Source organism: Hoplias malabaricus, chromosome 16 (genome assembly GCF_029633855.1).
Source record: "Hoplias malabaricus isolate fHopMal1 chromosome 16, fHopMal1.hap1, whole genome shotgun sequence".
Classification (NCBI taxonomy): domain Eukaryota; kingdom Metazoa; phylum Chordata; class Actinopteri; order Characiformes; family Erythrinidae; genus Hoplias; species Hoplias malabaricus.
The window spans coordinates 15,836,096-15,863,681 of record NC_089815.1 but is presented as its reverse complement, the minus strand read 5'-3'; the positions used below and the strand labels follow the sequence as shown (position 1 = coordinate 15,863,681).

The 27,586-nt window shown below is 36.1% G+C and overlaps 1 protein-coding gene across 3 annotated transcripts in view; it reads left to right on the top strand.

Annotated features, from left to right (window-relative positions):
• The first annotated feature begins 964 nt into the window (after positions 1–964).
• The window catches only part of cdc14ab (cell division cycle 14Ab), a 69,393-nt gene continuing 42,771 nt past the window's right edge, over positions 965–27,586 (top strand). For all 3 annotated transcript variants that reach the window (XM_066647436.1, XM_066647437.1, XM_066647435.1), the window contains exons 1-5: positions 965–1,576; positions 3,165–3,255; positions 3,557–3,632; positions 9,643–9,735; positions 17,650–17,729. In XM_066647436.1, coding sequence (XP_066503533.1) covers positions 1,480–1,576; positions 3,165–3,255; positions 3,557–3,632; positions 9,643–9,735; positions 17,650–17,729 — 437 coding nt within the window. In that variant the 5' untranslated portion in view covers positions 965–1,479. The remainder of the gene's footprint in view (positions 1,577–3,164; positions 3,256–3,556; positions 3,633–9,642; positions 9,736–17,649; positions 17,730–27,586) is intronic.

Sequence of the window (27,586 nt, the reverse complement as noted above, 5' to 3'; positions counted from 1 at the left end):
GCTTTAAGAAAAATCACCTTCCCTATCTTCAAAAAGTATTGTTTCACTGTAATCCTACAATAAATTAATTAATTAATAAATGCATGAATAAAAATAATAATAATAATAATAATAATAATAATAATAATAATAATAATACATAATAAAAAAGCCATATTGGATGTTATGCAAAATAGTGCAATACCATCAGAACTGCATTCCTTACTGTAATATATGAAGTGAAGAAGTATGTCATTTGGTTCTCTGCAAGAGATTTTTTACCATGGGCTTTTCTGTCTTACTATGAACCCATAAACAAGTGAGGGGGCATTCCTGTTTTACTGTGAGCCAATAAAAAATAGAGATGGTCATCCCTGTCTTACTGAGAGTCAATATAAAACGCAATGTCATTTCTGTTGAGGGTCTCCTTGTCATACAGAAGCATCTTTCATTGTGGTTAACTAGATAGAAATGGTTAACTAGATAGGTGTATCATTTTGTACACCAGCAAACTTTCCAATAGTGCCGTATACCATACAACCATCATACCATACAACTTCAAAGGCAAGGTTTGAAATAAATGTACAAAATCTTGGATTTATCTCAGCCCTCTCTATCCCTGGTGCCAGTATAATGGCTGCTTCACAATTAGAAGAATCATTGTAGAACATTGGTGATTGGTCTTATATTGGTCTTATATACTCAGCTCCTCTGGTACCACTGTAGTAAGGAATTAGACATAATGTATGTTTACAATATGTTTAGCTTTTACTACATTTATATCATATAAACAGCTTCCGTGTTGGTCTGAATGTCCCTTTAAATTCCATACTGTTTACAGACTTTATTACGGTTTTCAGTTTCCTGATCTCTGATTGGTCTATTTGAGCTTTAACCCAAGCACGGCCTTCTGGGTTGTGATTGGATGCTTTTCGTATCACGTGACAATACTTCAAGATGTTTCCCCACGCTTACGTATTCACACTATTGTGCCTCTCTCTCTCTCTCTCTCTCTCTCTCTCTCTCTCATACACACACACACACACACACAGCATGTCAGCGTCGAGAACACACAATACTTGCGCATAATGAGCAAGCTACGCACGAGAACTTTAAAGGTGCGCGAGGACTTTGACAGTTTCCAACGGGACAAGAAGTATTTCTGAAAAAGTTCCAGACTTTCATGGCGCCCTCCGCGGACCAGGCGCCTTTTAGTTTGATTATTCCTTCCCAGGAACTCGCTGGAAGCTTTTACTAACGGATTCTCAATTCATAACAGTTAGCTACTGCTGGACACAGAGTAATGTAGCCGCTGTATTCGGAGTTTTAAACGAACGGAGAGCAACAAAGATTTCGGCAGTTCTTATTTGGGCTGTTTTCGCTCTAAATATACAGCTCCGAGGAGAAATAAGAAGTAAGATAACATTAACGGAAAAGAAGGCGGCTGCGTAGAGAAAGCAATTGTTCTCTCTTCTTCAAAAAGTTCTAGGTGTCCCCCCCATGACTCTAGACAACCTCAAACACTCCGCTTTTCTTTCCACTTTGTTTAAAATGGCTGATGACGATGACTTGAAAGGAGCCTCCGAGTTCATAAAAGGTACGTCTTAAGTTTGTGATGTATTGTTTTGTGGACAGTCTAGGCTCCGAGGAGCCAACATTTTGCACTACACTGCTCAATATTTACCACTCGAAAAAAATGCGAAACAAATCTTACTAGAGGTGTACCAAATAACCCATTTCAGATTCGATAAAATCTTAGCGATATTTTCTGTTAAAAGTATCTTCATTACTTTTTTGCCCCTTAGTTTATTTTGGAGAATTAATCTTAAAGGATTATTTTAATATTAGATTGCAGATTGTTTAGTTCTGAAAACATTAGACATATTCTTGTGCACCTTTGTGAACTTTCACCAATCAGATACAACTTTAAAACGATCTTCTTTTGCATTATTGCTCTTTTGATCAGCTTCACATACAATAAGCACACTTTCTAGTTCTATAATTGCAAACTGTAATCTAGCACACTTTCACCTTGCTCTTTAGTGGTCATGACTGGATTATTTGGGTTGTAGATCACTCTGAGCACAGCAGTTACACTGAAGTGGTGGTGGCTTGTTTGTGTTGTAGTGAGAAATGATCAGACAGCAGGGCTGCTTAAGTTTTTAAACACCTCTGTATCAATGCTAGATTGAGATTAATCCACCAAAAAAAAAAAAGAAAAAAAAAATACAGCCAACAGCACTGGATGTCAGTCGCATCCAGTGACTACTAATGAAGGACTAGAGAATGACTAACACAAACATGCTGCAACAGATGAAATTCTGTCTCTGACTTTACATCTTCAAGGTGGACCTAAACTTGTGTGTCTAATACAGTAGCCAGTGAGTGCGAACAGTGTTAGAAAGTCCGGCAGCACTGCTGTGTCTGATCAAGTTGTATAAGTGATACATACACACTAACAAGCCTCCACCACATCCATGTCACTGCAGCTCTGAGGATGATTTACTATCTGAATAATACCTGCCACTTGGACATCCTGACCATTGATAAACAAGGTGTGAAAGGGGTCTATTATAGTTTGCAGAGCAACAGATAGATTGCTGTCTATAATTATGGAACTACAAATGCACGGGTAATTGGAGCTGATAAAATGGGCAATGAATATAGAAACAAGATCATTTTAATGTTATAGCTGATCAGTGTATGCATCATTGCAGATAGCTAATTTTGATGGTGGATGTTTGTTCCTATTAATGCAAAATTAAAAAATGATGTTTACATACAGTGTTTATTTTACTACAATCTTGACTTGCTTGGTCTGTTTTAGTGTTTCTCTAATTTAATTATAAGTCAATGGATTAGTATTTAATTATGAGGCAGTTGCATAGTATTATAACAATGATAATTGTATTTATGTAATAATGTACATTTATGTGTAATGTAATATATGCTATATTCAAAACATGTGAGACGGAGAAAAGAATGTAATTGCTTGTTATTTCATGAAGTCATTGCAGTGTGATGCTATGTACAGTAAAAGCATGTAATCATCACTGAACAGCCTCAAATATTCTTTGAGAGTTAAATCATTTTTTAAAGAAATACACCATAATGTAAGGTTTTCTTGAAAGTTTTCCATCTGTTGGTGTTGTTGTTGCTGTTGATTACTTTTTTTGTGTTTTCAGATCGACTCTATTTTGCCACATTAAGAAGCAAACCGAAGAGCACAGTGAACACACACTATTTCTGCACGGATGATGAGTTTGTGTACGAAAAGTAAGTGTGGTTTTCCCACCCAGCCTACTCCAGCAACACTGTGAAAGACTGTAATGGGACATTTTCCCATCCAGCTGGAATTAGAAAGCAGTTATCTTTTCCCCTATTCTTCCAAATTTACACTCAGCATTTAGCATTCAGTTTATTCCGTTTCCTACTGGGAGCATATAAATAGTCAAATGTTTCTGGCATGTATTTAAATATTTAGGTTTCTGATTGAGGGTCATTGTGCAAATCTCTGTCCTCTTTCAGACTGAAAGTAGCATGACGTTGAGCACAGACCTGTGTTTTTTCTTTTTAGCTTTTATGCAGACTTTGGGCCTCTCAACCTTGCAATGCTGTATCGATACTGCTGTAAACTCAACAAGAAACTAAATGTGAGTGCAAATTACACTTTCTCTTTTTGCTTTATCACCTGACTTGCAGAAAAATATCTAGGGTATGCAACTAGAGCTACAGCTGCACATGGATTTTCCACTCCTCCTCAGTGTCTGCATTTGTAATGTCATTGGCATTCAAATGTACTACATTCTGACATTTTACTTCAGCACTGTGTGGGTTGTAGGGTAGGCTCCAATGCAGACAAGCTGCTATCTGTTATTCAAACTGGCACCAAAGAAGGTGCTCTTTCAGGGTCTAAAACAAGTTTATTACGTTAAACAAGTTAATAACTGTAAGCCAGTAACGATATTTAAATGCACGAAACAGCCCACCATATTTCCTAGTTAATCTAAGAACCTGAACCAAACAAGATGTTTATAAGAGCACTTTGAAAACTCGGTCCATTCACTTGCAAGCCAGCATAGCCTACATTTGCACTGTTCATGTTACCATTATGTGATGTTACCAAAAAAGCTGTATGAGAGTTACTAAATATGTGTATGAGATAAAGGTGCTGTTAAAACCATTACATTATAAATCTTGACTGGAATGAATCATTCTGAGCACATTTTAAGCGGTCGACTAAGAATTTATTTGATCAATTACAATTTAATTGCACAGTTTACATGATGATTGTTATGAAAAGGGGACAATTCATTATACTTTGAAGTTCTGAACACTTATGTGGGAAGGTCTGCAAATGAGAAAATTCTTGCCACTATAAATGTGAGCATACAATATCTAAAATATTAGAAATGTTTAATGTATTTTTGCCTTGTTTTACAAGTTTTTTTCAAATGTTTTTGAGTCTTATGGTGTTTAGTTTGGGGTTTATAAAGTTTTCCCCTTCAACACATAGGAGCCAGTGATTGTATGAGTGGAAATAACTGCCCAGGGACACTGTTAATGTGACCACTGAGTGGACAGATATTCTCATATACTTGTTTTCATGTAAATGTAGTTGCTGTGTATCTCCTTTAAATTTAATCCCACTTCTCTAAATGATGTGCTGCTGTTTTTCTTCAGTTCAGTGTCTTTACCAGCACACTGTAAGCTTTTCTGTTTTTAGCCTCTGACTCACTTCATCTCAAAGCTACTCTGGCACTTTCGTATGGACATAGACATTGTCCTGAGGGATCACAGAGCAGGGCATGCGTAGCTTAAAGCCTGTATATTACTCAGCACTTTGTGCAGCCTCAAGTAAAACAGTAATCGCAATTCACAAATCACAAAAACAGTCGAATAACTGGACTATCATGGGCCTGCTTGAGCATACAATTCCTTTTGTGTTTGCCATAAAGTCCCATTAAGTTGGCTTGTACTTTTTTCCAGCATTTTTTTTGGCAGGATTTCAGTCCACTTCTCAGTCTGTAGCTCGTGCACCAGGGAAAATAACAGTCCTTGTAAACACATGACTGCATGTTTACAAACCACAATGGTGTTTATTTCACCAAGTATGCTCCACGTAGGAGTCTTAAGTATGACGTACACCAACATACGTAACAGCCATGGCACACTTTGCCATATTAATAATTTTTGAGATATTATAGAAAATAAAAACATGTACAATATGCATTTAGACTATACAAACTATTTACCAGTATGTGATTGCGAATTGTTATTTTCCTCCTCTTCAACGTCTCTGTGTTTTTAGCATATTGACATAATGATATGTTTATTTATTTATTTTTTTTCTTGTCTAATTTGCAATTTGATTGTGGCTTTGGAAATCAATTTTATATGTCCATGTCCAGTTCTTAAATAATAAGATTAGTAATTGGTATTAATTTATAACTCACATTTTATTTCCAGCTTCCTTGTGTCCTACTCTTATGTCTAAAACATTTATGATTTATCAGAACGAAAATATAAGCATATAAAAAGCAGCACACAATGCTTTTAATAAATAAACAAGATTTAAATAAACATGAACTAAGGGTATGAAAAAGAACAAATTCTCTGAGAACAAAAACAGGCACTGTTGATGAGGTTGATCTGAAATGAACAGTAGTGGTGTGCAACAGGTTTTGTTTTGTCAGAATATTACAGTATTTCCTCTTTGAAGTCAGGTGCTTTATTCTGTAGTGTTTCATTCATCCGGTGGAACAGAATCCAGTGGTGTCTGGCTCATGACCGGGATTTACTTGTCTCTAAGGGTTTGTCAGAGAAGGATTAGATGAGTGCCTGAGTACTACTTTGGGCGCATTAGGCAGAGTGGGGGTGGGTCAGCGTCTAGGTCAAGCATGAAGAAAAACCGGGAGCTATGAGGTAAACGAGTTCCTTGAGCAGATGTAAGCGATGCTAGTAAGGAAGAGCTATATCCTGTTTATATCATTTAAATCAGCTTCATTTGCCAAACCAATCACCGAATATGTTACCAAGCACATTCTTATGAATACAGCATAACCACAGTTTTCTTTGTTGAATTCAGCTTCACATGGTAGTTCAATTCATACCTTGACCTGTCACATTTTTGCATTGCCTGCTGTTCACAGTAATAGAATCTGATCAGTTTAGTAAGATGCCTGTTATTTTTTTCTACAGTTATTTTTCTCAACTGTATGTTTACTCAAGAGAAAACAGAAAGTGTGTTTCCATTGATTGCATTGTGGCCAATTAATGTGTGTTTGTGTTTGTTGTATACACAACTCATAGGGTCCTGATATTTGCTACAGTCAAATTCATATCTCATAGGCATGGGCACAGAACAAAATGATATGGACAGTCTGAGCTTCTGTTAGCCATATTTCACCAAATTAATTCTGGACTGGTAATTAATGAGGATTCTTAGAATATTGGCCCTATCCAACATACCACACACCAGGCGTTCACACCAGCAGTGACGCAAAGCATCAAAGTTCACTCTAGCAGACTACAAGTTTGTCTGTTATGGGTGTGTTTGGGGCCATTCACCTTGTCTTGCCTGGTCCAAGCTTAAGAGTTGACCAGAGACGCAAAAAAGGATGTGCTCTTTATTCTGTGCTTCATTTTTCTTCAAATACTCCCTGCATTTGTGCAAATATGCATTACATAAAACAGGAAAAGAAGCCACAGTGTTTGTGAGCTTCATTACCATGTTTAAAACCACACAGTTGAAAATTGGAACGAAAAGGTAGGTCAAAAAATTCTTGTTATGGGCCTATTTATATAGCAATCCTGTATCTCTAAACCTGATTATGACAGCTGGACAAGTAGAGGTTTAACAAATACACTTCCATCTTCTAGTAAGAACTTCTAGACAGAACTCCCCCCCCCCCCCCTCTATGTATGTGCACTTGTATGAGGAGGTTATTAACTGACCCGAATGGCATCCGCTCTTCACATTGTAGTGATAGTTTCAATTAATTATCAAGCCTATGATGCTCTGAGCTAGGATGTAAACTGTACTCACACTGTTTATCTGGCATGAGAGCACATATCTTTTAGATTGGTGTGTTTTGCAGGGTGTATACAAAGGGCTAGTACTCCTACTCTAAATCACTGAATAACAATACACATTACCACTTTCTTAAATCTGTTTGTAATCAGCTTTTTATTACACTTAAAACTATGTTTTCAATGTTCAAGGCTTACAGAAAAATTAGCTATTTGAGCTCTCCTAATTGGCTAAACCTCCTGGCCTCAGATTCCAATTATCCTAATTTAAGAGCAGGTCAGTGAGGAGGACAAAACCCAAAGCTCAGAGGAGGCCCAAGTCTTCGTTGTCCATAAAATGACTGAATATGTCTCTTTCGTTGTTATTCATGGCCATCTACCCAGAACTAAATTGAGGGGTTAAAATAATCCCTGCTCTGTCTCTGTGTGTTCTGTTCTGTTTCTGAAGCTGGCCAGGTGTAGTTACCTCATGATTTCATGTATTGGATTGTTGAAGGTAAAGTCCTCCAGCAGAAGCATGAATGTATGTGTTCTTTTTTTTTTTTCCTCCCATACTTAAATGCTCTCACACCACGCCCTGCCCTCCCAGCTGTGTCCCCTCCCTGTGTTTCTACATTTTACTCTGTCTCCATGGGGACAGCATTTTTTTTCCTGAACACTTGCTTTGGGCCTGCATGTTTTAAAAATAGTTTTTAAACAAACAAAACAAATCAAACAAGGAGGGAACTGGAAGACTGAAAAAAATATTTGCTCCAGTTGTCACTGGGACATGTACCTAATGAAACTACAGTGCTTTAAATTGGCATGTGATTGTGTGGCTGATAACCTACAGCCAGTTTTTCCCTCTTTGCTGAGTGGATCATTTATAGTCTTAAACCAGTTTGTTTTTAACATTTTAAGCTAATACATGCTGCAAAACTTGATTTTATTTGTATCCAGCTCTAGCTAGTTTTTAATTTGTTTGGTCTTGATGATTTTTATTTGGTTCCATTCTAATGGTTAATTCACCTCTCCATTAGCATCCGCACCCCTGTGCATGCTTACAGCCCTGGTTTGCTGTGAAATGACTTACTAGAGCAATTGTTTAACCAATATTTGTGGACTTTCTGTTATCAGATAAGAGGTGTCAACCCTGATATTTTGTGTTGGCTCTGTGTGAAATACGTGAACGCTTTTCTTCTCATCCTGCAAATTTGACAATGATATGTGTAGGGCTCTCATGATGACATTAATTTAAAATATATTTGATTAAATTCTACCTTCACATTCAATTTGGGAATTCAGTTTTTTTATTAGTCCTTCTAGAGTCTGTTTTCTCTGTCAGCTTTTTAAACGTATATGTTATTTATCAATTTATTGCCTTTTTTTTAATTGCCAGATATATTTTTTAAATGATTGATTAATTGATTAGTATTATTATGATAAATAAAGGTACACTGATGTCTTTTCAGGTCCATTTTCTATGAGTTTTTACCTGTATTCAAACATAAATGACATACATTGAATAGCATTTTGGCAGAGAGGTCCTGTGCATTAGAAAGAAAAAAATCAGAAGCCCTGTTTCTGTACACATCTTTATCCTGCTTTGTGATGGCTTTATACTATGTTTAAGCAATTGTTTGAAGATGTATTGCATTCAGTCCATAAAAGCATTAACAAATTTAGGAATTAATCATTTTGGACAAACACAGGTATACTGAATGGACATTCTTCACTTTGCTCAACAGCCTAGTACCCCTCCAGCGCAGGATTGCTATTGAGGGCTGGTGGCTTTATGCTCATTTGCACCTGGTCCACAACGGTCTACTTTTTTCAGAATTATTTCTGATACAGATAAGGTTGTACTATCATATTGCTCCCTTTGTACTTTAAATTATGCTGGAAAACTGGAAGCAAGTTTTTAGTGAGTCAGTGGCTACCACTGGTTTGAACATGTGTTCAAAATACCCTTGAAACAGTAAATACCCCACTTTCCTGAATGGTCTAGTTTTCATGCCAATGCTGAAGATATTTGTCTACCACATGTGCTGTGTTGGAGGAGCAGATGCTTCAAGGCATATTTGGTTCAAATTCAGCACAGATTATAAAGAAGTGTATGTCTTGGCCTGTTTGTTTCTTGCATGATCAGGCTTCCCTCTGCGTATGCGCGCGCACACACACACCTGCAGCCCACCTGCTGCTCCACTCCCTGTGATGCCCAGAGGCTCAAGGTTCCAACAGCAGCTGGAACAGATGCTGGAGCATCTGTCTGGTGCTCTCGTGTTCGCCTCAAGCCTCTTTTTCACGCTCTGCTCGCTTAGTGGCTGAACACTAAGAAAAAGCAAAAGAATTGTCTTACTTCTGCATTTCAGAGATGGCTGTGATTTTTAAAATATTTGTTTAAGCTGTGATAAATGAAAGTTGAATTTTGTCAGATATTAAATATTCACTTCTCAACACCTAACATGTCATAACGTTCTAATAAATTGTTTGTGGTGAAATTTATTTCTATATTTACAACCTATGTTTATATTAACAGCTGTGTAATCATCCTGTTTTGTTTAATTGTTTGTTTTGCTTTATTTGCCCTGAAATACTTGTATATGTATAGCTTTTTAAATCCCTTACTTATCCTGTTGTGTTGCCCTCCAGTCCTTCACACTGACCAGAAAGAGGATTGTGCACTACACATGCTTTGACCAGCGCAAGAGGGCTAATGCAGCTGTCTTAATCGGTGCCTATGCTGTGAGTATCCACTTTCTCTCCATTTTGCATGTAATTGATCTTCACTGTAGTGCTTTACTCTCTCTCTCTCTCTCTCTCTCTCTCTATTATGTATGACTGATGTCATCTCCTTCTGCACTATATAGTGCATGCAGTTACTAATGTATATGCATGGAAAAGAAGTGTATGTTTGTGTTTTCTTGTACATCCTAAACCATAACTTTTCAAAGGAAGGAGGAAATACAGGCTCAAGTTATCATGAATGCTAATGTACAAAATATTTAACTCATTTAAAATTTGGATCTGGCGGTCCATTCATGATAAACGTGTTTATAGGAAATGGGGGAAGAAAAAAAAGGGCTTTCTCTGACATTGATTAAAACACCTATGTGTGCTGTAATATTAAACATATTTAAGCATAGAAGAAATCAAACAGAGTAAAACAATTTAAATACCAATAAACATACTGGCTGATTTATTATGGCCCTTAGACAGCCAGCCAGCTTGTTTGTTTATTTGTTTATTTATTTATTTTGGCCAGCTGTGGCCCCTAAAGCAGCCGGCTGTTTTACAACATATTAATATCAGCACAAACACATTAAACTGTGTTGTTGTTTTTGAACCTCTTCTTGTATATCACATCTACACTTACTTGTGTTTGTTTGATTTCAGGATTGTCATTTTTATTTCTTCAAAAGTATGCTTTTGTTTTAAAGCTAAAAATGTATTTGTTAATTAGATTGGTGTTAGACAGCTAAGGGAAGCATGCACATGCAGAGCTTAAGGGAAAGTCGTCATTGGTGCCTTTTCTGTGTCAGAAGGTGTCTTTTTTTAAAAAAAAAAAAAAGCCAGAGCTGCAATTTTAATTATATTCAACAATTATTCATCATTCTGTGATGGACTGGTGCCCTGTAGGTGTTGCTGCTCTGCACCAGACTCTGGACCCACCACTACCCTGAATGGGATGAACCAGTTACTGAAATCAATGAAAACATGAATTGTTGTCTTATATTTTAAGTGGGTGAATCAAAAAACAAACTAGTATATTTAATTAATATAACTAATCAACAATTTTTAGCATAATTCAGCATAATAGGGCATTCAAGCCTCTTAGTGTGGGGAAAAATGTGTTTGTCCTTTTCTAATTTCTAATTTCCTAATTTCCCATTGCATTGATTGAAATCACAGGGGAGATATTGTTCTAAAAAACTGTTCAGCCCTAGTGTGAGACACTGTCTCAGCTGTGTTCCAACTTCCACCCACCACCTCGTTTCCTCAGACAGAGAAAACAGGCTGCTGGCAAACTGATAGTCCACCACATTATGTACACACACACACACACACACACACTGATGCTACCCTGGCATGCTAATACATCTGCCAGTGTGTCCTGTTGCACAGCATCAATTGATCCCCCCCTCCACCACCATAAAGCCGCGTCCCCCCCTTCGGCCTGCTGAGTACCAGTCACTTACAAATAGCTGTGAATGGTATCTCTTCAGTAAAGCCCCTGCCACTCTGCCTCTTAACCAGTGGCACTGTTTGAGTCAGTGTGGCTCTGAGAGGAAGGGTATACATTTATCTATTTAGCTAAGCACTGCACTAATCATACCATTTTAGAATGATAGCTTTGTGTGTCACTGTACCACCAGCTACTAAATTACTACTATTTACTTAAATTAATCCAGTGTCGTCATTGAAAATAAAATTTAGATTTTGTGAGATATATATATATATATATATATATATATATATATATGTGTATGTGTGTGTGTGTATATATATATATATATATATATATATGAAATCAAGTCTCAAACACATCTCTATCTTTCTTGCTTGCTCACTCACTTAAACACGACCGGCTCTTGCACACACTCTCCCTGTCTCTCTCTCACAGACAAACACACATCTCTTTTGCTCAATCTCACTTTTACTCACTCGCTTATCGAGTGATATTTACAAAAGTAGCGAACGGCTCTGGGGCTCCAGCTGATTTTGAGCCGGGGAAATGTGTGTAATCGTACACACTGCACAATGTTATTACAACAATAAAGTATAACCTTGTTGGTTATACTGACCGCTATAACCATAGCAACTGACAGTAAAGCACTTATTACCAGAATTGATGTCCAATGCTAAAAACTGGCTAAAGTAAGCACGCGCTACCACTTGCCCTTGTTCATCAGTAACTCTCAAAATCGGATTATATCGCTGTATCACTGCTCAGTAACTCTCAAAAAATGATTATAACACTTTCGTCAACAATACTGTCACTAACTAGCACCACAAGGGCAACAAATACTTATTGCCCCAACTTTTGCCCTCATGTCTGTTTCAGCTCACTCTACTGTGTAAATTCAGTCCAATATTAACTCGTGTACAGCCACTCATTCTCTCTCTCTCTCTCTCTCTCTCTCTCTCTCTCTCTCTCTCTCTCTCTCTCTCTCTCTCTCTCTCTCCCTCCCCCTCTCTTTTTCCTCCTTGCTCTCTCTATCATATAATGTCTGTACCGGGAATATGGAGCTGGAATCTTCTTGTAGCTAGGCAACCATCCACCTGTGAGCTATGTGCTGTTAAGCATTACCCATTTATCGGGAGAGTCCTCTGCCCCATGATTCAGAAGTTGCTTAGTGCAGTAACCAGCAGAGGACCCGGCGTAGCCGCTACAGAGGCTGCATTCTCCCTATTACTACTCCATGGAACATAACAACCTGTAATTTTAATGTAGAAATACTACAGTGTTCCTTTAAATTATGTTAAATCAGTAAAAGTGCATTTTACAGATTATGTTGTTATATACAGATAACAGTATGTCATACAGTGTCTATTTTGAGGTTACTTAACAACTTAAGTTAAAGTGCTGATTTAGGTATGCAGTTTGGTCAGGGCTATTACAATTACATTACTTGTTAGCTATGTTAGTTTATTAGCTCCATTGCCAAACTGAAGAAGAACATTTCAGATGCTAAGCATAGCTTGGCCTTGCACATTTTGTTTTTCATGGAAATGCTCCCTTAATAAAGTCAATAAGGAAGCGGATACTTGTCTAAACATTGTGACTTTCAAGATAAATGATAAGAGATAGGAGTGAGGTAGTTTAGTCATCATGCATATGCATGACTCTTAAAATGGACAGAGGAGGGAAGTAGGATAAAAGATACTTCTACAGTTTTCCTTAAAGAGACCATTGTCCAGAGCCTCTAAGTAAAAGCATGTGCAATTTCACACTAAAGAGAAGTGATACGAGCTGGTGTTTGTGAAGTTTCTCAGCTTTGTATTTCTGATCTCTAAGATCTTTGACTCAGATCCTGGTGGATAGGTGACAAGTCCTAGATCCACAACACTAATCTGCAGTACAGACCTGGAGATTGTGTCGAGGCTTGAAATATAAGTGATAAATTATAAAACAATAGAGGATCGGTAAAGTGTTTCCTTATGTTTGATACAAATCTGTTAATAAAATCCATTGTGACATTTGTACAAGCATTTAGCCTGTACCTGACTATTTATCTGGATTACATTCTGTTTTTGTAATTAATTAGGGCTGTTGCAAAAACCGCAGTACAGTAATTCCGTGCTATTGACCAGCCAAATGCAAAGAATGTCAAGAACCGTCTCCACTATAATATATATATAATATTATATATAATTATTTATATAATTATATATATATATAATTATATATTTTTTTATTATATAATTAATTATAAATAAAAATTATAAAATATTAAAAATATTAATTATAAAATATAAAAATATTAATTATTATAAATAATTTATTTATTTATTTATTTATTTTTATTTTTTATTTTTTTGCATTGTCTTTCTTGTTTTACACTTTGTGCTGTGTGTATTATGAGTGTTAAATACATTTGTATAAAAAATGGTTGAGAGTGTTATTTTTCCCAACTGTTGGCATCTGAACTGCAGCTGAACAACTTCGTTCTTCGTTACAAAATGGACACAAGGGCAGCAATCCTAGTCGCAAAACCAAAGGCAGCTTTGACAGTTGGTGAGCATTTCAGCTTTCAACCAAATGAAAAGGGAGAGCCAGGCAACTCAGACGAGGCAATATGAAAAATCTGTGCCAGAAAACTCACAGGGAAACAAAGATATGCGAAATTGAGATCTCATTTAGCTACCTTTTTAATCCAACTATCAAAGCCCAACTGCCTCCTCCAGCACAGAGTCATGGAGCAGCCTGAAAAGGAACAGTTCAGGTCAATTCCAGGTGACAGTGAGGCGTGTAACAATAGAATCAGGATGAATTTAGTAATTTGGTACGGTAATATTGCCTATTGTAGTGATGAGCCCCAATAAAACACCTCACGGGGGTATTTTTTCACTGCGGCAGCCCTATAATTGATCCAGGATCCAGACAGCTCAAGATTTATTAGTTGAAATGGCAACTTGATGAATTCATGTTTATATGTTTGATCCTACATAGTCCTACATACTTGTTTTTAGGTGCTGGTTTTTCACTCTGTAGGAGTTTATAATACACAGTTATACATGTTGCAGTTATATTGTAAAGCCTTTGACCCTATGATCATATTCACAGTTGGTCTGAAACAATGCCATAGCATTAGCACTAACAGGGAGTAGGGAGGATGTGCAGGGTCAAGACTGTTCAGCTTCAGACTTTAGACTGCTTTTGGCTATGAAGTCTTTTACTGGATGGGGCAGTTCTTCCAGTGTTTAAACTAATTATCTGTCCCATAGTGTCTATCTTGGGCATATGAACATTTCTACTCAGGTTAAATTTAGCGTGAACTTTGATCCTTAGCTTAAATTAACTCCCTTTTCAAAAGGAAAAATACTTGCAACCTAAAATAAAAAACTGATTCAAGGATCTCAAAATCTCTACTCAAACCAGACTTTTGGTCAGACCTGCTTCTCTCTTAGAATGTAAGCTTCTTTGCCTGTTAGAGCCTGTGTTGCCAATTCATTGCTGAGCATAAAGCTCTGCACTGTAAATCCATATCTGGTTAGGTGCAAGCAAGATCAACAGGTATCACATCATGCTGCCATTGACAAATTTATATGGTCTTGAGCTATAATGACCATTACCTAATTGGGCACATGTATCTGTGTGTGTTCTCTCCATCCTGCTCCATGTTTGTCCTCTGAGAGGGCTTTCTATTGATCCAGTCATGTGTGGCCTGGGTTCCTCTGCCAACTGCAGATGTTGTTTGCCCTTTAATACAACTGCCCTGGTTTTTACTGCAAGGCAGATTATAGGAGATGGTGGAACAGCTGGACACAGGGATTCCACATTTTTAGTGGGTCACATGGTGGGGGCACGCACACACACACACACACACACACACACACACATCCCCATGACCTGACGCAGCATAAAAAAAAGTGTGTATTACCCCATGTATATACGTAGGTTTTATATTAGTACCCACAGTACAGTAAAATCTAGACTCGTAAAATGTACAAATTTTTCAGAAGATATTCTGAGAAAATAAAAGAGAATGTGTTTGCTTAAGGATAAGGTAAGTTAAAGAAAATGGCGTTAAAAAGCAAGTCTTTCTAAAATTAAGTATATGAATTAGAGAAAATGGGACCCCATTTTTGTTACTAAATATGTTTTGGATTACTTGAATTGTGAGAATCCGAAATTGCCACTGTCCTCTGTGACTGAACTTCAGAAATGCGGAAAAATGTTCTTGAAGATTTGAAAAACTGAAAGCTAGTCCTCTAGTAAGCATGGAGGCTGTAAAATATTTAACAAGGGGCCATACAAAATACTTAAATAAATGTATAATGTCGTTAGTTATTGAAACTTCCTTGAAGTTTATTAACTTGAAAAATAAACAACAAAACTTTGTTTGAATTTAAAAGGTGAACCTGGACATTTTTAAAAAAAAAAGCACCTTTCAAAGTCAGGATATTATTGTTGGTTTTGTAATCTGTTTGTCTTGAAACATGTTTATTTTCAGGATAAAAAAAAAAAAAAAACGCCCACACGCGCACAAGCATGTACACATGGTGTTCCATCTTGATGGAGACAGCACATAATCTGCACCTCTGTAGGTGGATCTAGTTGTCTAGCTGCTGCATATTTTATGAGCTCATGCAGGAATAACAAAGCTACAGTCCTGCTGAGAGCCAACATTAACAAACACATGCAGTTCAATGTTTCTGTCCCTGGACCATCTATCAGCAATGTTGCCATATTCCAGTGATTCTCTGGCAGTTGTATGCTCTGTATAATTTTGTATTTGGCAAGCTGGATTGGCATCTTCAGACTGGGTTAGGAACCAATACCGTGGAAACCCAAAGAAGCATGTCTGGATTTTAGAAGATGATACATTGATATTTGTCTTTTAAACATGGATAATACAGCAGTATTGAAAATGCAGGGATGCAACATTTAACGGCAACATCTATGACTGCGGGGAAACATTGTTCTCTGGGTTGTTTATGAAGCTCTTCTTTTTAAAATGTGGAATGGAATGTTTGAGGGGGAAAAAAAGATTGTATATTCATGGCTCATGTTTAACTTGTCTGTAAGTTTTTGTTCTCTGTTTAAATTACCACAGAAACCCATTTCTATCTGTAGTATTTTGATTCATAGCACTTTTAGTCTGTGTTTACTTCCATGCATTTAGTGCTCTCATTTACTTTTTTATTTAGAAACACTGGGGCTTTATAAATATATTAGACCGGTTTTAAGTATGCAAACAGAGTAGACAGCTAGCAAATTTTGAGGAAACATCCTCAGAATTTGATTAAAAAAGTTTTGTTTTTTTTTAATCACATTTTTTTTATGTTGCCTTTAAGACATTCATCAATACTGATTTGCAAGGAATATGAAATCAACAAAAACACCAGCAAAATGGCAGTGTCAGGTAAAAAAAAAACAAACAAAAAAACAGTAAACTATATGTGAAAAGGGGTTTTTTATATATAAAATAAAGAAGAAAACAATGTTACAGACTAAGATTAGTGATTAACTTTGTCAGCTGTTTGTTACTATACTGAATTAACTGGACAAAATGGAATTACCATTCTTTACTCTCTACATTCTGTTTCAGGGACTTGTAAACTAGGAGTCAGGACCCCCATGTTTGCTTGTTTGATATTATTTACAAATGTCTCATGAGGGAAAGTGTGTGTGCATCATATGACTAAAGTGAAAAATAATTTTTGACAACCTTACTTCATGACTGTACACTTTAGAATCATTTTGGAATCTTCTGGAGTCTTCATGATTTAACCTAGTTGTGTGTGTGTGTGTGTGTGTGTGTGTGTGTGTGTGTGTTTGTGCTCGTGCTCATGTGTCTCTCATTCTCTTGTGTATTCTCTTAATCTCTCCATTGGGTGTTAGAGTCCAGTGTGCATTTATGAGATCATAGAGAGTGACCTTTTCCATCTGTCTGCCTCACTGTACCGTGAAAAGTCTCTCCAGCCTGAGAAAGCTTCTTAATGCTGATCCAGTATCATCTCTGTGCCACATTCCACTTACATTACTTTCTCCTCAGAACAGAGGTGTAATTAGTGAGGGCTGGGAGAACGCTGTATAGCTGAAGCCGAGTGGGACTCAGATTTATCGCCGAAACAGAATCAGAAGACCACTGTTATCTACAGTTTATGATCAAAATAGCAGTATTGGATCTGAGTTTCTCTTTTTGTAGTTTTTAGGAAAGATTGATAGGCTTATATGATGTTAAGCTAATTTCTTTCTTGCCTTCTACATATACATCTACAATTTTATTGTTTTTTTCTGCTTTACTTTAGCACTCATTTTCTTTGTTACAATTCCATCTTTCTTTTCTCACACTCTTTCTCTTTTCTGTCTTCTTCTCTCTCCTTAGTCTTTTTTCTTTCCTTTATTTTCTTCTTGCTTAATCTTCTTCATTATTTATATCCATCCATTAATTAATTAATTAATTTTCTTTCTTCTTTTGTTTATGCTAGGTAATCTACCTGAAGAAAACCCCAGAGGAGGCCTACAGAGCTCTGATCTCCGGATCCAACGCTTCATACATGCCCTTCAGGTGAGATACCATCAGGAACTAATAGCTTTGAATATTTTGAATAGGCACGTGGACCTGTGTGTCTCTATTTGTGTTTTTATTTTTTATTTTTGCCCTATTTGTGTGTCACCTGAGCCGCAGTGTGATGTTCTCAGACACCCTGTGCCTCAAATTTCATCCTCACACCACTAGGGAACAAAGACACTGGGTCACTCACGTGAACACCTTTTTTCTCTAGGTGCCTGAATGTGTGTATTTGGATTTGTGACCTGCTTTTTGCCTCATGTGACAAAATGTCCCACAGTGACAACAAGTGTCTTGTCCACATTTCTGCCCATACTTGATTTGCACCACACCGATTATTATTTTAATCCTATTTTATCCTTTATTTTCTAATCTACTTTTGAAATGGTATGATGAAATATCTGGCCCTATCGCTGCCTCAGATTTTATGATGATTGAACTATCAGGAGAGAAAATATAGTATTTTGAATTTTATTGGCATATTAAATTCTCATAAAAGTCTTTTCATGTTGAACCAGAGAGCAGTGCACAAAGAACTGATGTGGCTCTACTGCATGATGCTGGAGAATGCCGCAGGACTAGATTATCTCAGTGTTGCCAACTGCCAGTCTCTGCCTTTTAATTTAGGATTATACTACAGCCAGGTCAGGGACTGCTGTAATCTGGCCTGTTCATTGTTGGCCTTCATCCCATGCTATTTTGAACATTAAAATGCAGAACCTTATTTGTAGGTTCCATACAGATGTCGTATTTTGGGACACAATTTGAGTAGATTTTTAACAACAACAAAATAAAAACCTAAAGTTTGCAAATAATTTTATATTTTGATCTTTTTACAAATAGCTTCAGCATTTTCCACACCCACTTTACCTTGTTTGGATGCATTCAGATGCTTAATTTTGCTCCTCATTGGCAGTTTCCAAAAAAGAATTTAATTGAGAAATGGAAGGGGACAATACACAGATACACGGATTCAGTGTTCATTTAATGTATTATACTGAATATATTACTCAAGATATTGATCGCTGGTAAGCAACAGGGAATAAAGGAGGGTAGGTTTAGAGCAGATGTTGTCTAGAGGGAATCTGTGCTGCTGAATTTGTAAAAGGTTTAAAGGGAGGATTTTGTCCCATAATGATGGAGGTAGATGCACGAGAGCACTCTTTAATAAAGAGTGGGGCTACTGGTATGTGGTGTCAGTAATCCATAACAGTTAGGCGATAAGTATTAATTAACCAGGGAGGGTAGCAAAAAGTCCTTAGCTGTAATGTGGAGATGTGGTGCCAGTGGTCTGCCAGTGTTGGATGAGGAATAGTAATTATAATAATAATAATTATTATAATTAATTATAATATTAATTATATTCACAACTGTTATAATTATAATAGAGTCAGGCAGCAATGGAATGTCATTGCCAGATACAGAGAATTTAGAAGGTTGATTTTAGCTTTGCAGTATGTAGACTAGATGCTTATTAGGCCTGAAATAAATGGCAGGACCATGTGAATGCTAGTTCTTAATTATTTGAAATGGTCTTCTAGCAAGTTCGTATGACTCAGTACTGTATGTATGTAAGCAGCTTTGAAATAGTCTAAGAGAATGTGTGAGCATCTAATGGGATGGAAGGCCTTTTCTCAGCCTCTTGGTAATGAATGGGTCACATTGTGACTTGGCAAAGCCAACTATGGAGTTGTTTCCAGGCGGCCGTGCCATCTCTGCTTCAGTCTGCCTCCGCTGCTTTGCAAGCTCAAAGACAGCCTCCTGCTAATTCTCAGAACAGTAGAAAAAATCATGTGGAGATATTTGCATTGTGCACTGAAAGTCTATTCATTCTCATGATTTTACACACTGTCTTGATTCAGTTTGATGAAATTAGTATATTGGGTGGTTTGTGTCTATTTCCATGTCTTGCTGTTTTCAGTGACATTTTAGGAGGTCAAAAGAGAGAAAAATGTGTTGGTTTTTAAAGATGTTTTCAGAGGTCAAAAATTATCAATATGCAAAATATCCCCGAAAGCTGTTTATCTCCATCTTTTTTTAACAGCCCTGTTTCATCACTTGGGATTTTATACTACTCCTGACCTTCAGTTTTGGCATGATATCTTCCAAACTGAGACATTGGTAAAAAAAAAAAAAATCATCATGTATACTTTGAGATCCATCAGCGCATTTTTAAATTAACAACTCTTGCTGTACTTGCGCTGCATACTGCATTCAAACAGTGTGGGAGTTTGTTCCAAAGCCCTTGGCAATCTTTCTCAAGCTTTAGAACCCTGGAGATAAACTTCAGATTTATCTGCCAGTCAGGTTTGAGTTACAATGTTGATACAGCCATATCCAATATCCGAGGCTTGTCTGAACTTGCAGGGTAACAAATGTTTATTCTGACTCCAGGTTTGCTCAGTAGCAGCACAGTCATATCTTTAATTATATTTTATATTTGGGATCTTTTTATATATATATATATATATATATATATATATATATATATATATATATATATATATATATATATATTAAACAAGTTATATAAGTCTAATTAGTATAGTTGGTGTAGCGTAGTAATATTCCTGTTATAATTCATATTATTAATCTCACCATTAAACCCGCAGTTTTGACATCTGTGGTCATTTGTTGCTCCTATTTCTTGTTTCACACAATACCTTTTACCTCCAGACCAAGAGATGTCATTTACAAATTTTATTACTGAAATTTGGGAAGTTGATCATTGGCTGAACATTTGTGATTTTGATGTTTGGTTGCTTTAAATGAAAAAAGTTGCTTTTATAGAATGGACTCCTGGTGTTTACTAAATGACAAATATTAATGCTGGTACAAATCTGATCTCTTTGCCTGAAGTTTAATCACAAAAGTGCCATTTTGTAATGACAAAATCTAAGGTTTGAGTTGAATTTTCATTTGTCTTCATTGTCTGTGTGTTTGGTTCCCCTCCACTTTGTTTGACAGATCAGTTTGTTGCCTGATCCATTCTTAGGCTTAATTGAGCCCTTGTCTCATCACAAAGCTGTGTTTGTTAGTGACTGTAGGGCTCATCTGTTCATGTAATGTACTTTGTCAGCATGCCTCTCTTGTAACTCCAGTAGCCATGGCACTCCTGGGGAAAAACTGAACTTGATTATGTAACATCATGCAAATCATTTATACAGGAACTAAGTAGACATGTGTTGTTGGTGAACTGAAATCACTCTCTTATGGAGATCATTTTAAGCTTGATGGTAAAGACTTCCGTGTAGATGATTTTGATTTACTGGATCTGGTCACTAAATACTATGAATAAAGGTGAACAATTTAGTGTTTTTTAAAAGGAACACTAAGTAAGATGTGGTATGTTTGCTCCTTGGCTCACCCTTCAGTTACAGAGTGTGATTAATTTTTACAGAACTGGTCTGAAATCAAGTGTTGGGGGGCTTGGGTTTCTACTCTCATCCAAAGTTACATAGTTCAGCTTCTGCAGCGCTGAGCCCAAAGTAGCAAAGACGGATGCTCTGTTCTCCCTATTACAGGTCAGTGCAGCATCACAATGATTTTAATGCTGTAATGTTAAGGTAAAAATACTACATAGTGTTTCTTTGATGAGCACAGCATTGTAAAAGGAAGGTTTTTTAAACACTGTACTACACACTGTACACGACCAATACGTTATACACACCTAACTAGTTGGTTCACCCTGAAGAATTATAGTCAGTAGCTCCTCTGTTGCTGCACACTTTGTGTTGGCCATACTCTAGTTCTTCATCAATGGACAAGGGATGCTGTCCATAACTGGATGTTTTTGATTGCTGGAATGTTCTTAGCCAGGTAGTGACATTAAGGGATTAAAAAACACCAGAAACACTGCTGTGTTTGATCCACTCATATCAGTGCAACACACACAAACACATCAGTGTCACTGCAGTGCTGAGAATTATCCAACACCCAAATAATACCTGCGCTGTAGTTGCCTTTGAAGAACAGGGTGAAAGTGGGCTACCACAGTATGCAAAGCAATAGCTGAACTGGATCCATTTACCACTTCAACTTGTGTTTTGTTGTTATTTAGCCAAGAACAAATTTTGATGACCACATTCAGAGCACCTTTTTTAGTAGCGAAGTTGAAAGCAACAGCAACTGCCTGTATCAATCAGTTCAGTATAGCCCTGTCACTGATAGGCTTGTCAATTTATTTATTTATTTATTTATTTATTTATTTATTTATTTTTTGTTGTTGTTGTTATTGTCCCAGATATAATTGCGGTAAACGATATTATTTTAAGACCATTTAATGCCATTTACACCCCTACATAGTTAGGAATATTCAGACACTGATATTGGAATAGATACATTTTGAAAAATATCCTTAATACATTAAACATGAATAAAATAAACCAGTTTTTGAAAAACAGTTTTTCAAGAACTCCTAAATTCAGAGCCTGGCTTATTACCAATTTCTGCTCCATCGTGAAAGCTAAAAATTTGCTGTGATTTACAAGTTTACAATCCCGTAAACAAATGTGAATCCCAATTTTTACAGATACATGTATAAAATAATATTTTAAATAATTAGTGGGAATACATTTTAGATTTTTGCTATGAATTTATACATAATATCAAGAATGAAAAACAGGGATCAAGGCTTGAGGCAGATCCTTGAGGCAGATATTTTACCTCATAGTCCATGGCTATGAGATAAAATATCATCACCATCCGAAGAAAAACATCTCCTTAATTTGTGTTTTTTGTTTATTTTTTAAATACTACCTCATTGAATACAGCAGCTGCCTGTCATTTTATTTGAAGAATGGACCAATAGAAATGCTTCTTAATTACTTGTAATTAAATCTTTTAACATTGACTTCCATTGAAAGTTTTTTCAAAGTGAAGGTGAAATTGAAAAGTGAAGGTTTTTCCTTTTCTTGTAAAAGTACTATTTTGGAGGTACATATTTTCTTTGAACAGCAATGATATATTAAATACAGAAAAATTGTGCTTCTACAGTGTTGACCAGTAGTTTCCGAGTTCTTTTGTAGACAAGGCCATCTGGAAAGTGGTGTTGCCTATTGCACAGTTTAATTGTAAAACAACAGAAAAAAATTACACAAACCTTTACACACTAAATACGGTCAAGGATAGAGCGTCATTTTTTTTCTTACCAGTTGAGCAATGGATAAACAAAAGGGAACGCCTGCGAGACCTTTTGTCTCTCTGGAGCTTATTTTTAACCCAGTGGCTAAAGTATGCTAACCTGCCAGGTCTTGTTATTGTTTTAGGCGGACTGTAAGTTCCATTAGTTCTGAAGCCTCTGATGGACATGTATGGTGTGAACTCAGGGCAGTGGCTGTGAGTGAAAGGGCAGCGGTCCAGCGAGCTGTGTAAGAAAGCTTTAGTCTGCAGTAGTGAGGCTTAGAGGCTTGGCTTGGAACAAATCCTATGCAAGAATAGAGAGAGATCTCAAGCAGCTCAAATATTTGGCACATCACAGCAGGGAAAGTGGTGGAAATCCGGCATAGATAGTGTAACTAGTGTGGGCAGACGTGAGAAAGAGTTATTCATCAAAACATAACTGCACTCATTGAAACACTCATTGTGTTTTTTTTTTGTTTTGTTTTCTCTCTCTCTCTCTCTCTCTCTCTCTCTCTATAGAGCTCTGCTTAAAATGAGACTTGTTTCAATATTCAATATGTCTTCAGAAGAATCGTAACCTAAACAATTTGCTAACATAAAAATCCAAAAAAGTGTTAAAAAGGATTTTTTTAGGAAAGAAAAAGTATAAGAAATCTCTCTGCAGTTTCCAGATGAACCCTGAGAATGGTAATGATATGTCATAAGATATGTTCTCTCATGGTCTCAAGGGAGGAGTTCCACACCCACTCCCTAGAGTAAAAGGGAGGGCTTGAATTCAGAGATCCTTCCTTTTCCTCTTTGTCAAGTTTGCGAGTTTCAGCTCACTTGTTGTAACTGTAGCCTAACTATCCTCTTCTTCTTTGATGTCATTGGGACCTTGTGCTTTTATTGCGACCTTGTGTGATCATTCTGATAGGTGGGGATTCAAGAACCAATAGCCTGTCAAAACATTGTTGAAGGGATAATATGTATGGCATACCTTATACTTCATAGCTCCTTCTTAAATATGATTAATTGTTCAGTCCTAGTGGAAATCTAAAGAAGTAGTCTTTTGACATATTTTAGCTGATTTACTCCCCACTATATATCCAGATGTTTGACCTAACACTAGAATGGGATACTCTGGAACAGTTGCATTTTCCCTGGATAGGTGGAGCTCCATTTAGTACATTTTGGATGAGCTGAAACAGTGTTGCGACCCAGATTTCTAATGTATAGTGAGATGAGGGGAAATATTTAATGTATATATTTTATTGCTGTGAACATGTTAATGCACATTAATGCACGCAGTCATTAAAAGCATAATAAAAATAAAATCTAATAATTTTACCAAATTTGGCCTCGACACTCATGTTAGCGGTTTTATCTTGCAAAGTAAACACAGCATCTGTACTGTTGAGTTCAGAAGGTAGATTACATTATATTAACTCTCAAACTAACTCTCTTACATTTTTTCTCTCTCTCACACACACACACACACACACACACACACACACACACACACACACACAGCTCCTTTTAAATTTCCTTTTTGAGCCATGAGCTGCGCTCTAGAGTTAATATTCTCCATTTAAATAACTTAAAAATAGAAGTCTCCTCTAGGCATTTTGTCATGAATTTCACACTACCAGTTAATCTATCTCCCAAAAATACAAGGACGTAGTAGCATTTTAACTTTTGTTGTGATTACATGTTTTTAACCGATAATATTTTCTTCTATATAAAATATTTCCATTGTATTTATCTTACATTGAGTATTTATTTTTTTATTTAAATATCCATTATTAAAGCTTTAGTCTTAAGGGACAGTGACCAAAATCTAAAAATATTAGGGCTTTTGATTAAAAAAAAATTGCAATTAATCAAACTGTTTTGCACTGGATCTACAATGTAAGTAAATTTTAGATCATGCATGTATCAATATACACTAAAGATTTATGCTTTAAAATGTCCAGCTACAACATATTCATCTTTATTTCTCACCATTTCCCTTCTTACTATTTTCATTCTGTTTTGTGTCTTAATGCAGGCTAAAGCTTTCGCTCTTATCCTTTAGGAATGAATCATTCATTGATGCTGCCCTAAATCCTTTTGAGCCCTGTACCATGGTGATGTTTATCTGAAGTCTTTATCTTGTGTGTCTGTGCATTAGCTGATCAGCTGTGTGGTCCATATTGCGTAACATGCAAGCTTGTGGCTTCTGCTTTTTGTCAACTGGTTGCTGTCTGTGTTTCTTCACACGTGTGTCTTCCAAACATTGAGGTTTACACTAGGGCTGTGCCATATTATATCCTTCGCGATAATATCGTCATAATTTTTAAAAATTATATAAAAAAAATCTATATCGTGGTAATGGTGATATTCTGACTTGTTTATGTAATGACAACATGCAGTTATCCATAATGTGGCCTAGGTTCTTTACATGAGTGATTTAGACACAGTGAAGTACAGTGGAAAATGGCTATGAGGCAGAGGAATTTGCTCAGGTGGTTTGGTTACAAAATAACCTATTTACAAAAAAAATGGTATTGTGTTATTTGTGTTAATTAATAGGATTGACGAATCAAAAGTGTCCGTGTGTGTGAGTGAATGTGTGTGAGTGTGTGTTGCCCTGTGAAGGACTGGCACCCCCTCCAGGGTGTATTCCCACCTTGTGCCCAATGATTTCAGGTAGGCTCTGGACCCACCGTAACCCTGAACTGGATAAGCACTTACAGATAACAAATGAATGAATTAATGAATGAATGAATATAATTAATAGTAATATAATGTTGTTTTTTTTGTTATTTTTTTTTGCAATATTGTGTTTTTGAAATTAATAAAAGTTTTTTTCAGTGTTTTGTTAATATCACCAAGAATATCATTACCGTCAAAACACCCTGAAATACTGTGATATTATTTCATGGCAATATCGCCCACCCCTACTTTACACTCTGATTTCTTTTACCCCTTCAGTTGCACTTGCTATTGAAAGATCTTATCTTTAAAAGAATAAAGAAAGAATATCTTTAAGTAGCTCAAGTCACATTGTGTAATATTCCCGGCAGAGAGTGTTGTAATTCTTTATGCAGATTACACAGACATTGACTATTTTTACTCAGCGGGATAGTATTTACTCTCTTATTGAAGTAAGACATTACGTAATCCTGGGGCCTTTTATTTGATTAAATTAATGCATCTGTCTAGAATGGCATACTAGCTGACACTTAGAACTGCAGAATTTTAATAATAATTCTGGGTAGACTCCAGATCCACCTCAAGTGTGATCAGGATTAATGTTTTAAAAAATATATAAAGATCATGCACGTTTTATATTTTAAATATTTAATTTAACTTAATTTAACATGTGTACATAATTTATGAACTAGCATACATTCATTAGTGAAACACCTCTTTCAGTGGTTCACACAAAAGAGATTTATGTACTTTTAATTGCTCATTTTTATTTTTTATTCCTTTCATTTTTTCATTGCTAATTACAAATACAGCTATAAAATAAACCAGAGATAACATTTTGTCAGGGATATGTGCCCTAGGGAAATGTATTACACTGAGCCCTACCACCACACCAAGCTTGATAATGTAACCCTTGTGAATGTTTGATAACATTAAATGTGAAATGTTTAAAAAAAATATATATTAGGCTATTTAATTATGGTCTAAACTAACAGGTAAATTTATACCACTCACACACTACACCCACCTTTCTTCAAGAAAAACTGGCTGACAGGGGCTCTGGATGTTTAATATTTTCTAAGCCAGAAAAATAAAAAATAATTTTAGACTTTATATTTAGGTTTAATAATATATTATATAAATAAATATATTGGACTCTTTGTTGACCAAGCGGGCATTTGTATTACTGATTAAAATAGTATATGCATGATTAAATAATATAAAATCAAATATTGCTGAAGTAAGAAGCTACTGGATTCCCAGTGATATGATTTAAATCATATAACTGATTGACCAAAATAAAAACAATAAATTGCAAATGGAGGATTACATACTTTGAGCCCAAATCAGATTTTTTTTCCTGTTCCTCCAGACATTTTCTTTATTTTTGCAGTGTATTTAAAATATTTCTGAATGTTTAACTAATCATTGTGAATTATGCCTCTTCTACACTGAGGTTCATATGAGGTCTAAACAGCAGAAAAAAAGCAGAAGTAGTTTCCTGTTTTTTTTTTTTTTTGTTTGTTTGTTTGTTTTGTTTTTTTTCTTTATATGTATATATCCCCCCCAAAAAAATTGAGATGCTGTGCAAAAAGAAATAAAAAAACAACATGCAGCGATGTGCAGATCATTTAAACACTGTAATTAATATTTATAGTATATAAATAATACAAAGATAACATTTAAATGTTGAAACAGAGGAAATGTGTTTTTTGAAAAATATTTGTCCATATTTGCCCTTCTCTTCTTTAGCCCAAAACACAGCACCCATCATTTCCAAATAGAATTTCAAATTTTGATATATTTTGTTCAAATTTGCATTTCCATACAAATGCTCTGAGAGCATAACAGATTGCTTTGGAGCAGCTGCACATAAGCCCAATACCAAATACTTACTTGAGAGTGTTAACATTGAGTGCAGATTTTACTTTTGGAATGTGTTGGAATGTTACTTCCATTTGTAATTCAAAGTTATGGATTCTCCCAGAAACTTCTAAGAATCTGTGAGTTTTGGATCTGTGAGTCCATTATCTTATCTACTCTATCTACTTTACCTG